The sequence below is a fragment of the Poecilia reticulata genome, chromosome 2, assembly GCF_904066995.2.
Source record: "Poecilia reticulata chromosome 2, P_reticulata-male-v2, whole genome shotgun sequence".
Lineage (NCBI taxonomy): Eukaryota > Metazoa > Chordata > Actinopteri > Cyprinodontiformes > Poeciliidae > Poecilia > Poecilia reticulata.
In genome coordinates, this window is record NC_088831.1 from 43048180 (window position 1) to 43062270 (window position 14091).

The window sequence follows — 14091 nt, forward strand, 5'->3', positions numbered from 1 at the left end:
TTAAATGTAATAAAAACATAAATAATAAAGCAGCAGGCTCACAAAGACACTAAAATATGGGTATACCAACAGGCAGAATAATAGCATAATAAATCCTATGCTTAAAAAAGGAGAAAAAACTCAAAAGCAAACTCCGCTAGAGAGAAATTAAAGTTCATATTTAAGGTTGTTTTCAATGGAAGAAAAATATTTTTTGACGTCAAACTTTAAATCTAGTTGCTGTATTTTGTATTTAATTAAAAGTGTTAAATAAACCAAAAAGTTCTAGGAAAAAAAGTGCGTTTTGCGTGACGTAGCTGGAGGAGAACCGAGCCCAGCGGCTGCGGTCTGATTGCTGAGCGCAGGAGGTTGGGTTCCCTCCCTCAGGTGTGTTTAAAACTTGCTTATGTGCGACTGTTCAGGGTGCAGTTTGTCTGGACGTTGTGAGGAGGACAGAAAAACAACTTATTTTAGCCTTGGGTGACATTCATCCAGCTGGGATTTCACCAGCAGCAGTATGTCAACATGGCGACACGCCAAGAGACTTACAACCAAAGTGGCCCGAATGAATATTATTATTAGATGGGATCCAGAAGAGATGGCAAAATCAGCCTGAAATCCACAGCAGCAGCACCATGACACGGCAGAGGGAGCGAGAGGAAGAACGACGCTGATGGGGAGCAGAAACAAAGCCAGAGTCCCAACTTTGACCTGGAAGAGAATTATTACATATTCCAGAGGTATGAATATTTTTTTAGCCTAATTGTATGTATGCTTTTATTTATCTACCTTATCTTGGTAGATGTATTCCCATAAAAATATCTAAAGATCCATAAATGTAAAGTTACATTCCAAAATTCTCTTAGCAGTTGGCACTACAGTTAGCATGTTGTTTTCCATTCCAGTACACGCTCTTCTTCCATTTAAATGAGCTTTGTTTACTATGTCTGGTCTAGCATCTGGCTAACCTGTGATAAGCTAGAACATAACCTTAAAACATACGGCCAGTTTAATGCTCAGGATTGGGCACCACCAACGGTTGTCGCTAGGGGCGCTGTTTTTAGTGGGAGCAGTAAGCAGGCTAGAGGAGGTACTCCATCCATCCATCCATCCATTTTCTTACACCCTTGTCCCTCAGTGGGGTCGGGAGGGTTGCTGGTGCCCATCTCCAGCTAGCGTACCGGGCGAGAGGCGGGGTCACCCTGGACAGGTCGCCAGTCTGTCGCAGGGCATCAGGGCAACAGAGACACACAGGACACACAACCATGCACACACACACTCACACCTAGGGACAATTTGGAGAGGCCAATTAACCTGATAGTCATGTTTTTGGACTGTGGGAGGAAACCGGAGTACCCGGAGAAAACCCACGCATGCACAGGGAGAACATGCAAACTCCATGCAGAAAGACCGGGGCCGGGAATCGAACCCAGAACCTTCTTGCTGCAAGGCAACAGCTCTACCAACTGCGCCACTGTGCAGCCCAGATGAGGTACTAATACCTTTTATTTTAAGACATGGGCCATTTTTGCACCTACAATGTGAATTTGAGACCTGTTACTGTACAAGGTCTTTAAAATCTTTCACTTTAAACATGCACTTTAATTTAGAGCAAGGCTGTCACTCATTTTCGTTTTGGGCCAAATCAAGATCATGAATGTTCTTAAAGGGCCCGTCGTGCTGGAATGTACTGATAAATCCCTCTAACAAACTGTTAAAAATATTTAATAAATGTGTCTGCATTTTATAAGTACTGCCTCATCCCATTATCACCATGTCTTTGTTTATTAGGAGACACCATAATTGTTAATGATGTCCTAAACAAATCCTAAACAGTTACTTTTGCCAAACAGACCAGTACCGCCAACACTGGGAAAATGTACTCAATGAACACATTTCAATACAAAATAACCTTTATATAACACATTTTATATGACCGTCACTTATACTATAAATAAGTATATTATGATAGTTTTTGTTTCGCCCTTCCAGTTTTCTCTCTCCTTTGTGAATTATTCTTCTTCTCATCCTATGTACTTTCTGTATTCAATCTGAAAATTTCACTTAGAACTGTTAATCGATCCATTGCATGTTTATATTTACCAGCTTCTTACAGATAATTTATTACTTTATAGTTATTTTTTTAATTGCTTCACACTGACAATGTCACAATTCACCATCATTATTCTGTGATTTAAATATTGAAAATATTTTCAGCAGGAAAACTCGCATCACATAACGTTAAAACGGTTAGCCTCTGTGGAGGCCAACGGTTAATCACTGGACTCTGGATGCCAATGGTTAGCCTCTCTCTCTCTCTGGCCGTTGGTCTCTCTAGATGCCAACAGTTGGACTCCATTGCTTGAAAACCACCATTCAGTCCTCATTAAATATCTCCCTGTAACGAAAGGCCCTTGATTGATACTCAGCTTTCTTAAATTTCTTCAAACTGACTCAACCCAAAGATATAAATATTGAAACTGCTTAAAAGTTTTGTAACTTTGTAAATTGTTTTGCTGCCAACTCCTGATCCTGAAGGCAAGCCTTACCAAACCGCCCACTCTCATTGAGACAACTTAGAAAACTGATTGTAAAAAATGTTTATTTTAGAAACCACAAAGTACTAGTCAATACAAAAACGTATAAAAGTACAAAAAAAGTTGGTCAAAAAATATCTGAGATGACAATATTTAAGGTGTACTAATGGCACTGTGGTTATGAATCTGGATACAAAAGTTGGTGCAATCAAAAGAAATTCACATTGTAGCAGTTTTTTTTTGCAACCATCCTCTCAGGTCTGGAACATCAAGCTCCAGAAAATTAGCACTTAGCAGATGGTGAAGTGGCACACAGCTTCTTTTATTATTAAACTAACAGACAACTGAACAGGCAGGTGCGGCAGAAGTAAACATTTCATGGTCACAAAAAACATGTACCGAAGAAAAGAAGCAACAGGTTGATCCAAACAGAAAACAAAAGAAAAACGAAAAACTGCTGCACTTTATCTTTCAAACTGTACCGAACAGCTTTGAGAACAGGTTCACTCTCAGAATCCAGCCACAGAAAGCGGAGACAGTAGTGAACGTTTAACAACAATACTCAGAATACAAAAATAAAGAACATTATCAAACATTTCAAAACAATACATGGCAATATCAAGAGTTACATGGTTCTTTTATTTCAAGCATTACCCAGGTTTGTTTGTTCCTTTGGACAAAGGCACCTCAAGTGTTCCAGTTACCTATAAAAGAGGCCTGTACTGCGAAGAAGGTTCATTGCTTCAAGACTCCTTCATCCTGACTGAGAATGCACAGAGCAGCAAAACAGAAACGGCTCCAAGCTAAGAGAGCACACAGAAAAACCAACTGAGTCACAAGATACAGACATGGATGCACAAAAAACTTTATTGAATGTAAACAACTAAGAGGATTGTTGAACTGAAGTTCACCAAATTTACGGCAAATGGCTCTACAAAGGGTAGAACTGTCTTTTGGGATAAAGAAAGACGGTTACAGATCTGACTTGCTGACTTCCCTTAACCCCCTTGATTCAACATGCTAGAGGCTGTTCACCTTGGAGACCTGCTGTGGATACGGGTACGGCGTGGCACGAGATGTACACCTTCTCCCCTGGATTTTCAAGGACCAGCGAGAGCTCACCGGATGCCGCCGGAACCGTGACGCTTTCCAGAGCACAAGATTGAGGAAAGATTCAACAATCGAAGGACACAAGGACCGAAAGATGGAACCCATGGAAAGATGGCAACGATAAAGTAGTAATGGCCATGAAAGAAAGGGAATGATACAAGGAAGACTTGATGGAAAATTTACACAATACAGGTCAGAACATTGAAATACTGAAGACCAATTCTAGACGGCTCAGGAATCCCAATAATCTACGTGCGAAGAATCTAAGTAGATTAGACTCTTTGGATCCCTGTCTCAGCTTGAATTGGTCTTCAGTATTTCCTAGATTGTCTCAAATCCAGTCTTCCTTGCTTCCTCTTGTCCTTTCCTATTATGTTACTACTTTCCCTTATCATTGCCCATCAATCGTTTTTTCAATCATTCCTTGCATCATTCTTGTCCTTTGTGGTTTTACTAGATTTTGTCCTTCCGTTATCGCTTCCTAGTTTCCTTCCCTTTTTATGCAGCTTCCATAGTTAGTTCTATCCACTGTAAAACCATTTACCGTAAATTCAACCAAGACAAAAAGGGACTGATTGAAAGACGGCAAAGATGAGGGAAAGTAGCAACATCACAGGAAAGGAAAGGATACAAGGAAGGCAGAATTGATACTAAAGACCAATTCTGGACAGCACAGAAATCCAAATAATCTAAGCTATAAAGCATTACACCAAAGCCTTAAGGAGTTTGATCATTTGCTCAGAGGTTTCACTTTGATCTTGGAAATGGATTGAGTCCTGAAATCTGTGAAGAAACAGAACTACAACTGCGCAGTACAGGCCAGAGGTTCCAGGATTGGAAGTGTTGACCAGTTCCGGACCAACACTAACATTTAAAAAAAGACACTCGAGAGAAGCCCTTGTTGTGTGATGATCAACATCTTGTACAGTCTTCATAAGATCACAACTCCCAGTACCGGTGTTTGATTCGAGGCGCCCTGTTTAACCTTTTGCTCGCTTCTACAATCAACCAACTCACTCTCACTAAGTACACACGTTACAAAACGACTGGCTTGGTCTTTCCGTAACAAAATTCCAGTTCAAGTCTAAAGGCAAACTTGAGATTTACACACCGACCAAAACAATAATAATAATAAAAAAGATAGAAATGACAAGAAGCTCCAAATTTCTTAATAAAATATCCATATAGTATCTAACAGTTAGCTGCCCTGAGGGAGATGTATGTCAACCTTTACCTCTTCTGTTGCATGACGGCAGTTAATAAGCACTTTGGGTCTGCCGCGTGAAGTTCTGCACAGTGGGATGTAACATTAGAGGACTTGGGGTCTTCATCCACCTCAAGCAAGTCCATCACTTCCTTTTTTGTTCATCGTTTGATTTTACGCACGCAGACCTGTGAAGACATCTATTGGTCAGTTTCCTTGCATGAAAGCCATGATTTATGAAGATGAGAGAAGAGGAAATGGTTTACCTTTGTCACAGGTGCTGCTTTGCTTCTCCTGGGCAAAGTTCAGTCTGTTCTGCTCCACTGCAATGCCGTTGGACTCCGGGCTGCTGCTGCGGGGCGGGCTGTTCTCCTCGTTCTGGTATGCCAAATCCAGGTGCTGCTGAGCCAGTTTCAGGTGTCGGCGCAACCTCTCCAGCTCCCGAGATGATGCTTCATCACCAAAGGATTCGCGACCCGAGTCTCCGAAGTTATCCCTGAAGCCCATCTTCCCATTGGGGTCTTTCTTCAGGGCGGTGTGGTACCCTGGAGGTGCAGAGGGCTGGCGGCAGATCGAGGACCTCTGGCTGGCAGGTGGCGGGGGGCGAGGGGCTCGAGAGCGAGGCCGCGGCCGGCAAAAGCAGTCCCGAATTCCGCTGAGGCCAAGATGAAAGATCTCCAGCATGGTGAAGAAGAGACACAACGCGCTGACGCCATACATGATGAGCAGGAAGATGGTTTTCTCAGTGGGACGAGAAATGAAGCAATCCACCGTGTGCGGGCAAGGAGAGCGCGTGCAGATGTAGGACGGCGCCACCTCCAGCCCGTAGAGGACGTACTGCCCAAACAAAAACGCCGCCTCAAATACAGCGCGGGACAGCAGCTGGAAGATGTAGACCTTCATCAGTCCGTCTCTCTTGATGCGACGCCGGCCATCGTGCTTCTTTTTTGGCTTCTCTGCAACTTCCTTCTCCTTATCCGGCTCGATCTCCTCGAGGATCATGGGGTCCTCCTCCCCATTATCCTCCGCCTCTTCGTAGTCCCTGTTGGCACCCCGACTCACTATTGGCATCTTCTTTCTGCCCTGTGGCCTGTATTCGTCGTCGTCCATGCGAGCGATCTTGTGCATGGCAAACCCAAGGTACAAGATGGTGGGCGTGGTGATCATGATCACCTGAAACACCCAGAAGCGAATGTGCGAAAGAGGAGCAAACGCGTCGTAGCAAACGTTCTCACAACCGGGTTGCTGTGTGTTGCACACAAATTTACTCTGTTCATCGTAGTAGATCGACTCGCCGCCGACCGCCGTCAGCACGATCCGGAAGACGATGAGGAAGGTGAGCCAGATTTTGCCCACAAAGGTCGAGTGATTGGAAATCTCATCCAGCAGACGAGTGAGGAAGCTCCAGCTCATTTTGCTGCCGGATGAAGGAAGTTATAAATCCTGTGAAGACGGAAAAAAGGAAAATTTCCATAAAAATGTGCCCTGAAAAACGGTTACAAGAAAAATCTCTACAACTCTGATATATTTATTGTATCGCTTACGATAAATTTCTTGGAATTTTGATTTATTGTCACAATGAATTTCAATTAAAGATGTTTAAAAAAAACAAAACTTTGTATTGTTGGATTGCCCTGCGACAGACTGGCGACCTGTCCAGGGTGACCCCGCCTCTCACCCGGTACACTAGCTGGAGATGGGAACCAGCAACCCTCCCGACCCCACTGAGGGACAAGGGCGTAAGAAAATGGATGGATGGATGGATGTATTGTTGGAATTGCTCATTTTACTTTCTCTTTTTTCATTAAGAGCATCAATACATTTGACAAATAATGATTAAATACAGTGACTGAGCAGTTTAGGGACAGAAATCACATTTCTTTAGGTGGCTTTTCTCCAAAGGAAGTGCATTACAATTTTTTAGAGCAGTATTTGTGTTGCTCTGCCAGTCAGTTACCTTAAAAAGTTGCAATAAATAGTTCTTAATACTTTAATCGTTATCACAATGGTTCTCTAAACTATTGTGATAAAAGTCTAAGTTCATGTCACCGACTTATGATGGTACACTATGACCATTACAGAGGGACAAATGTACATTTCCATAAAAAAATTAGATTAATCAGAGAAATCTTCCAGAAAAAAAGACATTTGAGTTTTAAAAGTTACAAATGTGTTAAACTAAAATTTTGCAATTAATCGCAGGAATTTTCTAAAAAAAAAAAATTAAATATTTTCTGAGTTTAAAAAGTCGAATCTTTGTCAGAAAAGTAATTTTTTAGATTAATCAGAAATTTTCTAGAAAAAAAGAAATTTCTGAGTTGAAGCGGTTGAAAATTTGCTAGAAAAACAAAAATTTAGGTTAATCTCAAAAATTTTCTAGAAAAAAAAAAAAAAACAGGGGAACTTCTGGATTTGAAAGGTCAAAATTTTGCTAGGAAAAAAAATGTAAATGTCAAAAGTTTGGGGGAAAAAAAGGAAATTTCTCAGTTTCAAAAGTAAAAATGTTTCACTTTTGAAAATTCTGAGTTTGAAGAAACTCAGTTGGAAATAGAAGACTTGTGAAACTCGGATATTCTCACATGAATTTCAAGCCAGATGTTGCCTGCATTAAAACAAACGGCCACAGTGTGGCGCAAAATCATAAAAAATGCATCTTCATCCTGGCCTGCAGCAACGAGGCCAACATGCTCAGGCACAGCTCCCAGAAAAAGCCTAAAAACCAGCCAACCGTCCAACCTTATCAGCCCTCCAGCACACAAGTCATCGACTGAAGTCGCAATAGGTCAAAACTTTAGTTTTCCAGAAAGTTCCAGACGTTTTATTGTTGAGGAAAGTAAAGATCTTAGTCATGATCCCATTTAGGTCCATAAACTCTGACTGAGTTGTTTGTTATGATATTTTCCAGTGTCTCACTAAACAGTCAGTTCTCCGACACACACACACACACACACACACACACACACACACACACACACACACAGTCCCATCCAGATGCTGCTGATTGAAGTTTAATAGGGTCTCACAATGACTAATATGCTGTTGTGGTTTCACAGCATCTAGCAAACCTCAATGTCTGTAGAGTCTTGATCTCACTTAGGAAACCAAACAAGAAGACACAAAGTTTTTTTCTAAAAGCATTTGAGTAACACGGTTTATTACATTTGTCTCGTCTTAACCTACAAGATCTGATTTTGCCAGCCAGCTGTTTGGCTGCAAAGACATTAAGATGGATAAACGGCACTAAACTTGGCAGAAACTAGTAAATTATAGACTTCTAAACCGCAAAACACAGCATTCTATCCCACTGATGTGACCAATTACAGTTTGATTTGGACTAAATTACTTTGTACACCTGACTACCTTGTTTTTTACACCAATTTGCAGTGTTAGACAAATAACCTCTTAAAAAAGGGACTATCCCTTTAAGAACAAATACTGCAGCTGAGAAAGCTTTGAGGCATTTAGTGAAGGTGAAATACTTGGAAACAAAATTCCTTCACGTCTGGAAATCTGATCGTTCTGCATTCACACCCAGTTCAGCTCATTACTGCTTTTTTTTTTTTATTAGTTTGATATTTCCGAACACTTATTTTAAGCTATCATGATGGGGTTGTTTTCACCTCTTCTGGCATTTAACATATTTTAAGTGAAATTTTTTTGATTAAATTTAGCAACTTAAACCTATTATGTTGTTTAATAAATTTGACTATTTACAAACCTAAATACATTGTACATAATACATAAATATTTGAGATTTATGTATTATGTACAAACAACTGTATTTATGTAAACAGTTGTTTGTAATCTGTAGTCTACAATGGTTCAATAATTGAGATTTTAAGTAGATAAGTTGAATAAAGTTCGTGTAACAATGGTAAAAGTAGAGTTGCATATTAGCCTCGCTAGTTAAGCTACTTTAACATAAGGCTAGTTTTAGTTGGGATAAGCTAACCCGTTAAATTATATTTCTCATTTTTTATGCAATTGTTTGCAAAACTGCAGATGCAGCAGTTCCACAAATTGACCAAATCTACACAAATTAATGAGCCAGTGCTACATTTTAAAACCATATCTTACATCAATAACACCAACAAAACTATGAATGTAGGACATCTTTCTCCACAGGAAGTCCAAATATGGTAGCCTGAATAAGCAAATACCAAGTCTTGGACAGAAAAGAAACAGTCCAGTTTGACTTGATGTAGACCAGTTCAAGAGCCTGTTGGGTTAAGTTGATGAATAACGAGCATTTTTTTTTATGTTTGAACAAGACATGAAATGTCTCCCATTGAAGACAAAAGAAAGAAAATCCCTCCAGACCTGTTGATCTGCTGTTGATTACTGTACAATGCAGAACAACCTGCTGATTCCAACCGTTTCTGGGTGTTTCTTTAGAAAACTTTATTGTAGCCGTGAGTCATTGTTAGGTTTGCAGGGGCAGGACACTGGCTGTCGTTAAACTAATTATCTGTCCATCATTTTCCTCATTAGCATTTTGTCCACAGTCCATGTCAGAAGATGACAGAAATGATCTTTTGTTGTTTCGTAACCACCAGTCATAATTTCTTTTGTTGTTTGGTTTTTAGAAATGGGACATTATGAATTAATATTTACATGTAAATGTTTGATATTATAGCCATCAGGCTAATTTCTATCTCTAAATGGTAATTAAACAGTTGTTTGTAATCTGTAGTCTACGATGGTTCAATAATTGAGATTTTAAGTAGATAAGTTGAATAAAGTTAGTGTAACAATGGTAAAAGTAGAGTTGTATATTAGCCTAGCTAGTTAAGCTACTTTAACATAAGGCTAGTATTAGTTGGGCTAAGCTAAGCCTAGCTAAGCCAGCTGGGCTAATTGTGTGACTTGCCACTGTAACAAATAAATCTACTGCAGATTAACGTGTTTTGTTTGGGTAAATAAACAGTTTTGTTATTGAGGTTTTGGTCCACTGTTCATTTTGATAACTTTCTCACTACACCTGCAACATCCACAATGTCAGACATCTTACTTTCCCTGCAAAGCGAGACTAGTAGAAGATTTTTTTTTTTTATTAAGTGCATGAAAACAACTCATGTTTAGGAACAAATGCAGACAAGGCTGTAAATGACCAGAAACTAAAATCTGTCTTTACTTGTTCTGTTTGTGTTTTCACTCAGTTGCTTTTTCTGTATTTTCAGTGCCGGTTGTTTCACAACTTTTAGGTACAAAACGATGTATAAAACCAGCTGCAGGTTATACTTTTTTGTTTAACACAGATACAAAGATAAACCGTCATCTCAGAAAATGTTTATAGCCATGGCTAAAATTAACACCAACCCCTAAAAAGGACAAATAATTCAATGGAAAGTGAAAATTTACATAAAATTATCAAAACAAGATTGAAAATGTTTTTCAAAACTTTTGTCTACTTATGAAAAACTATTACAACTTTTAAAAATGAGTTCTAGTTTATTTTTAGCCAGAATATTTTAACGTCAGTTGTGGTCTTAAAGTCATTACAACTCGACTGAAAAGGTTGTCCAAAGGTCATCCAGCTAAACTGTGTTATATATATATAGTCAGGATTTGTGGTGCCTCTAATGACTAGTGCAGTTCTGTCTCTCAATAAATGTACATAACGGCTCTGTGGGCAGAGAAGTTTTTATTCTGCCAAACGTTTTTCCTTGGAAGTTATCAAAATTACCGGAGTATTTGGTGGAAACAGTAGCTACACCGGCATTAAATGGGTGTAACAGGCAAAGCAGCCAGAAAAGCTACCTAGAGATGTTTAATTTCCCCTCTAATCTTTGTTCTTGCCTGCAGGTTCCTTCATCTGTTTAACATTTTTTTTAAAAGCCTAAAACAAATGCACACTACATCTTCTGTTGTAAGATCAGAGAGAGAGAGGGAAGTATGGAAACATCTGGCTCTGTTTTACGACTGGATCCAAGACTAAACCAGATCCAGCAGGTTCCTTTTAGTTGTTTCGTAATTTTTATTAAAGGCCCAAGTGTTTTCACCAGTCTTATAAAATGTACAGAACATTACAGCCTAAATTATAAAACAAACTTATTGAAATTGAGATAAAATATCTATTTTCTAGGTTCTGAATTATTGCATTTATGTTATTCGGTGTTTTGGTTGAATGTCCCCTTTTCAACTGTGAATCAGCAAAAATCAGACTTAACTTGAACAGATGGTTGTGGCTTCAGTGAAGTATTGAGGTGCCATGTTGGTGTCTTTATTCATGCTTGAATGGTAAACAAGCCTCCAGCCACTAGGTGGCAGCAGTGTTCAAACTAAAAAAGGCTTTTTAACTGGGTAGAAGAAGTTGAAACAGGCATATGAAGCTGACATTGGAGACGGTTTGTGACAATAAAAATTAGGTGATGGAGTCCAAAAAGTACGACAAAGTCTAGATACCTTCACGTTTACTGTGAATGCGAAATGTTATACACAGTTTTTTTTCTGATTATTTAAATTATAACCAAAATTGGTGCAATATTTGGTCAAAAAAGAGTTGTGATTGTATATTTTTGAACAGCAATATGTTGATTAATCTGACAAGTAACTCATATTTACAGTTTTATGTTTTTATTATTACTAAAAATACACAACGCAGTGAATCATTTTTACCCGTTTGAGAATTAAATGAACTGAGCAGTTGTGGGTAAATCTTACAAACTGAGTTAATAAACCCAAACTTGGAAATAATTTTAAGACTTAACGGCAAAATGAGCTGCAATAATTATAAATTTGTTGTATTAATCTCTTGATAAATGATTTTGAAGGAGGAGTCTTAAATCTCAAATTTACCAAAGAAACTGAGGACAGGCTTTCTGTGTGCATAAAGTCCAGTTTCACAAATATAATAAACTGTTATCATAAAACGCCAACATAATTGAAGAATTGGAGTGGTTAAATATTTGGATTTAGATTAAGGTTGGCAGAATAAAGTTACAATTTGGAGGAAAAAAAGTGAAAATTCAGAGGGAAAAAGTCAGAATTTTATTTATTTTAAAAAAAATGTAATGGTCCTCCTAATCCTGTCAGTTTAACTTTTAAATGTTTCTTTTTATTTGAATGTCCAGTTAAGCTTAGACATTGAGAAACTAAGCTCCAGTTGTAAATGTTCATACATGTAAAAAATTTTAAAAAAATAAAAATCTCATCTGTTTTCATCCCACTCAATAAAATCTTCTCCAGCTGGTCCAAAACTTTTCCTCAGGTCTTCTTGACATTCCCATGTTGCCCTTTCAGTGATCTTTTCACATTCTGTTCACTGCAGAACGCAGTTAAAAAATAAAAAGTTCTGCCATCATAAATCTCCTAACTTTTTATATCCGTAAGTCACTGCCAGATCAGATCAGAACCTGCTGCCTGATCCAAAGTCAGAGACTTTGCAGATGTGAACTAGAACTCAGTGACCCTCAGTCTGCACACTTTTTTACCTCCTCTGTTCTTATTTAACTCACTTTTTAATTCATTTTTTTCCCCCTCGAAAGGGTTTATTATTATTGTTATTATTATTTAACCTGGAGGCCAAAGTTGGAGTTTTAGTTCATTTATTTGAATCAGGGGCGTAAAACGATCAAAATCTGACTCTGTTCAACTGGTTTCTTCTGAAATCAGAGTTATGCGTGTTTCAGCAGGATTTTTCCGTTTTGCTCGCCGTCAGGAACATCTTATCTCTACCTTTTGAATCGGTGTCTGAATCAGAGAGACATCTGCGCCGAGCTGATGCGGGTATTTAAGGGATTTTTGGCCGTTTTCAAGCAGCGGAGGATCGCGGTTCTACAGAACAGAGACGCTTTTGTGGCCCCAACATCTGGGAGAAGGGTTAAAGTTGATCCTCATATATCCCACCCCTTTAGCCTAAAGGGGGGAGGGAAAGGGCTTGAGGAAAAAAATTAAAACTAAAAAAAAAAAAAAAAAAAAGTTTTGGAGGAATGTGCTCAGCCCTGGAAAAACCCAGATATGCGACGGAACCAGAAAACTAACGGGATTATACGCATGTTTGGGTTTAATAAAGCCAAGAATCTCTCATCATGAAGCAGCACAACGTGAACTGGAAACTAATCCCATTTGCGGGGAATGCGGGAAAGAGGAGGGGGGGGGAAAAAATCCTCCTCGTGGCAAACGACGTCACGGCGGAACCTCGCAGGATCCGAATGGGAACCGGGTCATCAATCTGACCCGACTGACGAACTGAATCACTTTAAGCACCAATTAGTACAAAATTACAGGAAATCTGGGGGGAAATGGATTTCCACAAGAAAGAAAAACACAAAACGATCCCTGTAGATTTCCCTGTAATAATAAACACCCCAAACTGGTATTATATATTACAATCCGCCACACGTTAATTTAACTAATCCCATTTTACTGCCAATACGCAGGTAATTTCAGGTATTCCGGCTGATTTCCAGTTTCTAATTAGCGCTACATCCCATCAGTTTGTGCGCTTCAGCTCAAACTGGGTTTTAAACGCCCGATTTTATTCACTTTCCCAGCAAATTTAGTTTAAAAAAGCAGCTTTACAAACACATCAAAAAGCAGCGAGATAATAACTAGAGTCACAGAAGCGTCTGTTAACGGATAAGGAGCGGACCGGTGAGGATGCCTCCTCGCTTTGTCTGGGATTTTTCTTTTACCTTCAGAATGTCTTCTGGTCCCTGAAAGTTGTCTTCAGTTGGATATCTGGATTTTAAGCCCTTCTGCGCCAAATTTGAAGCCCTTCAAGTTGTTTTTTTTTCCTCCTTTTGCTTCGAGGAGACAGCTGCTTCTCCAGTGGTGCTGCGCTAACTGGGTGAGGACAAAGAATATTCCCAAATCCCTCTTTTCTCCTCCCAGTTTGAGCTCCCCACCCCCTCGTCTGCGTAGCGAGGAATCTGCAGCTTCTCTGGACCGCCCTTTATACTCACTCCTTACAAAACCCATAGCAGTGATTTTATTTCAGATTAGATTGCATCATGCTTGGCGCACAAACTTATTTATTATTATTATTATTATTATTATTATTTCTGCAGGTTGTAATCAAAATGAAACGACAGGAGCTGCAGTCAGGTCTTTAAATCTTTGTTCTGGGGATGTAATGAGGAACGCACTCGTGAAGTCTGCCCCTCTTCCTGTTCACAACAATATTCGGAAGTCGTTGCTAAATCCCCAAACTTGTGTCACAGCAAAAGGAACAAACGGACTTCCTGAGAACCTCCTTCGTGAGACTCTCTGCACGTCACGGAGCCATGAAGTTTGGCTGTTAGCCATGAGGTTCCACAG

At 39.4% G+C, this 14091-nt stretch overlaps 1 protein-coding gene across 1 annotated transcript; it reads right to left on the bottom strand.

Annotated features, from left to right (window-relative positions):
* Positions 1 to 2564: 2564 nt before the first annotated feature.
* On the bottom strand, positions 2565 to 13666 carry LOC103461813 (gap junction gamma-1 protein-like). The gene is made up of 3 exons (XM_008404164.3): positions 13467 to 13666; positions 5097 to 6273; positions 2565 to 5018 (listed from the first exon to the last, which is right to left on the bottom strand). The coding sequence occupies exons 2-3, from the start codon at positions 6241 to 6243 to the stop codon at positions 5005 to 5007; spliced, it is 1161 nt and encodes a 386-aa protein (XP_008402386.1). The 5' UTR covers positions 6244 to 6273; positions 13467 to 13666; the 3' UTR covers positions 2565 to 5004.
* Positions 13667 to 14091: the final 425 nt, after the last annotated feature.

What these genes read in the sequence shown, in the direction of transcription:
- LOC103461813 (XM_008404164.3), bottom strand. Translation starts at nt 6,243, where the DNA reads ATGAGCTGGAGCTTCCTCACTCGTCTGCTGGATGAGATTTCCAATCAC.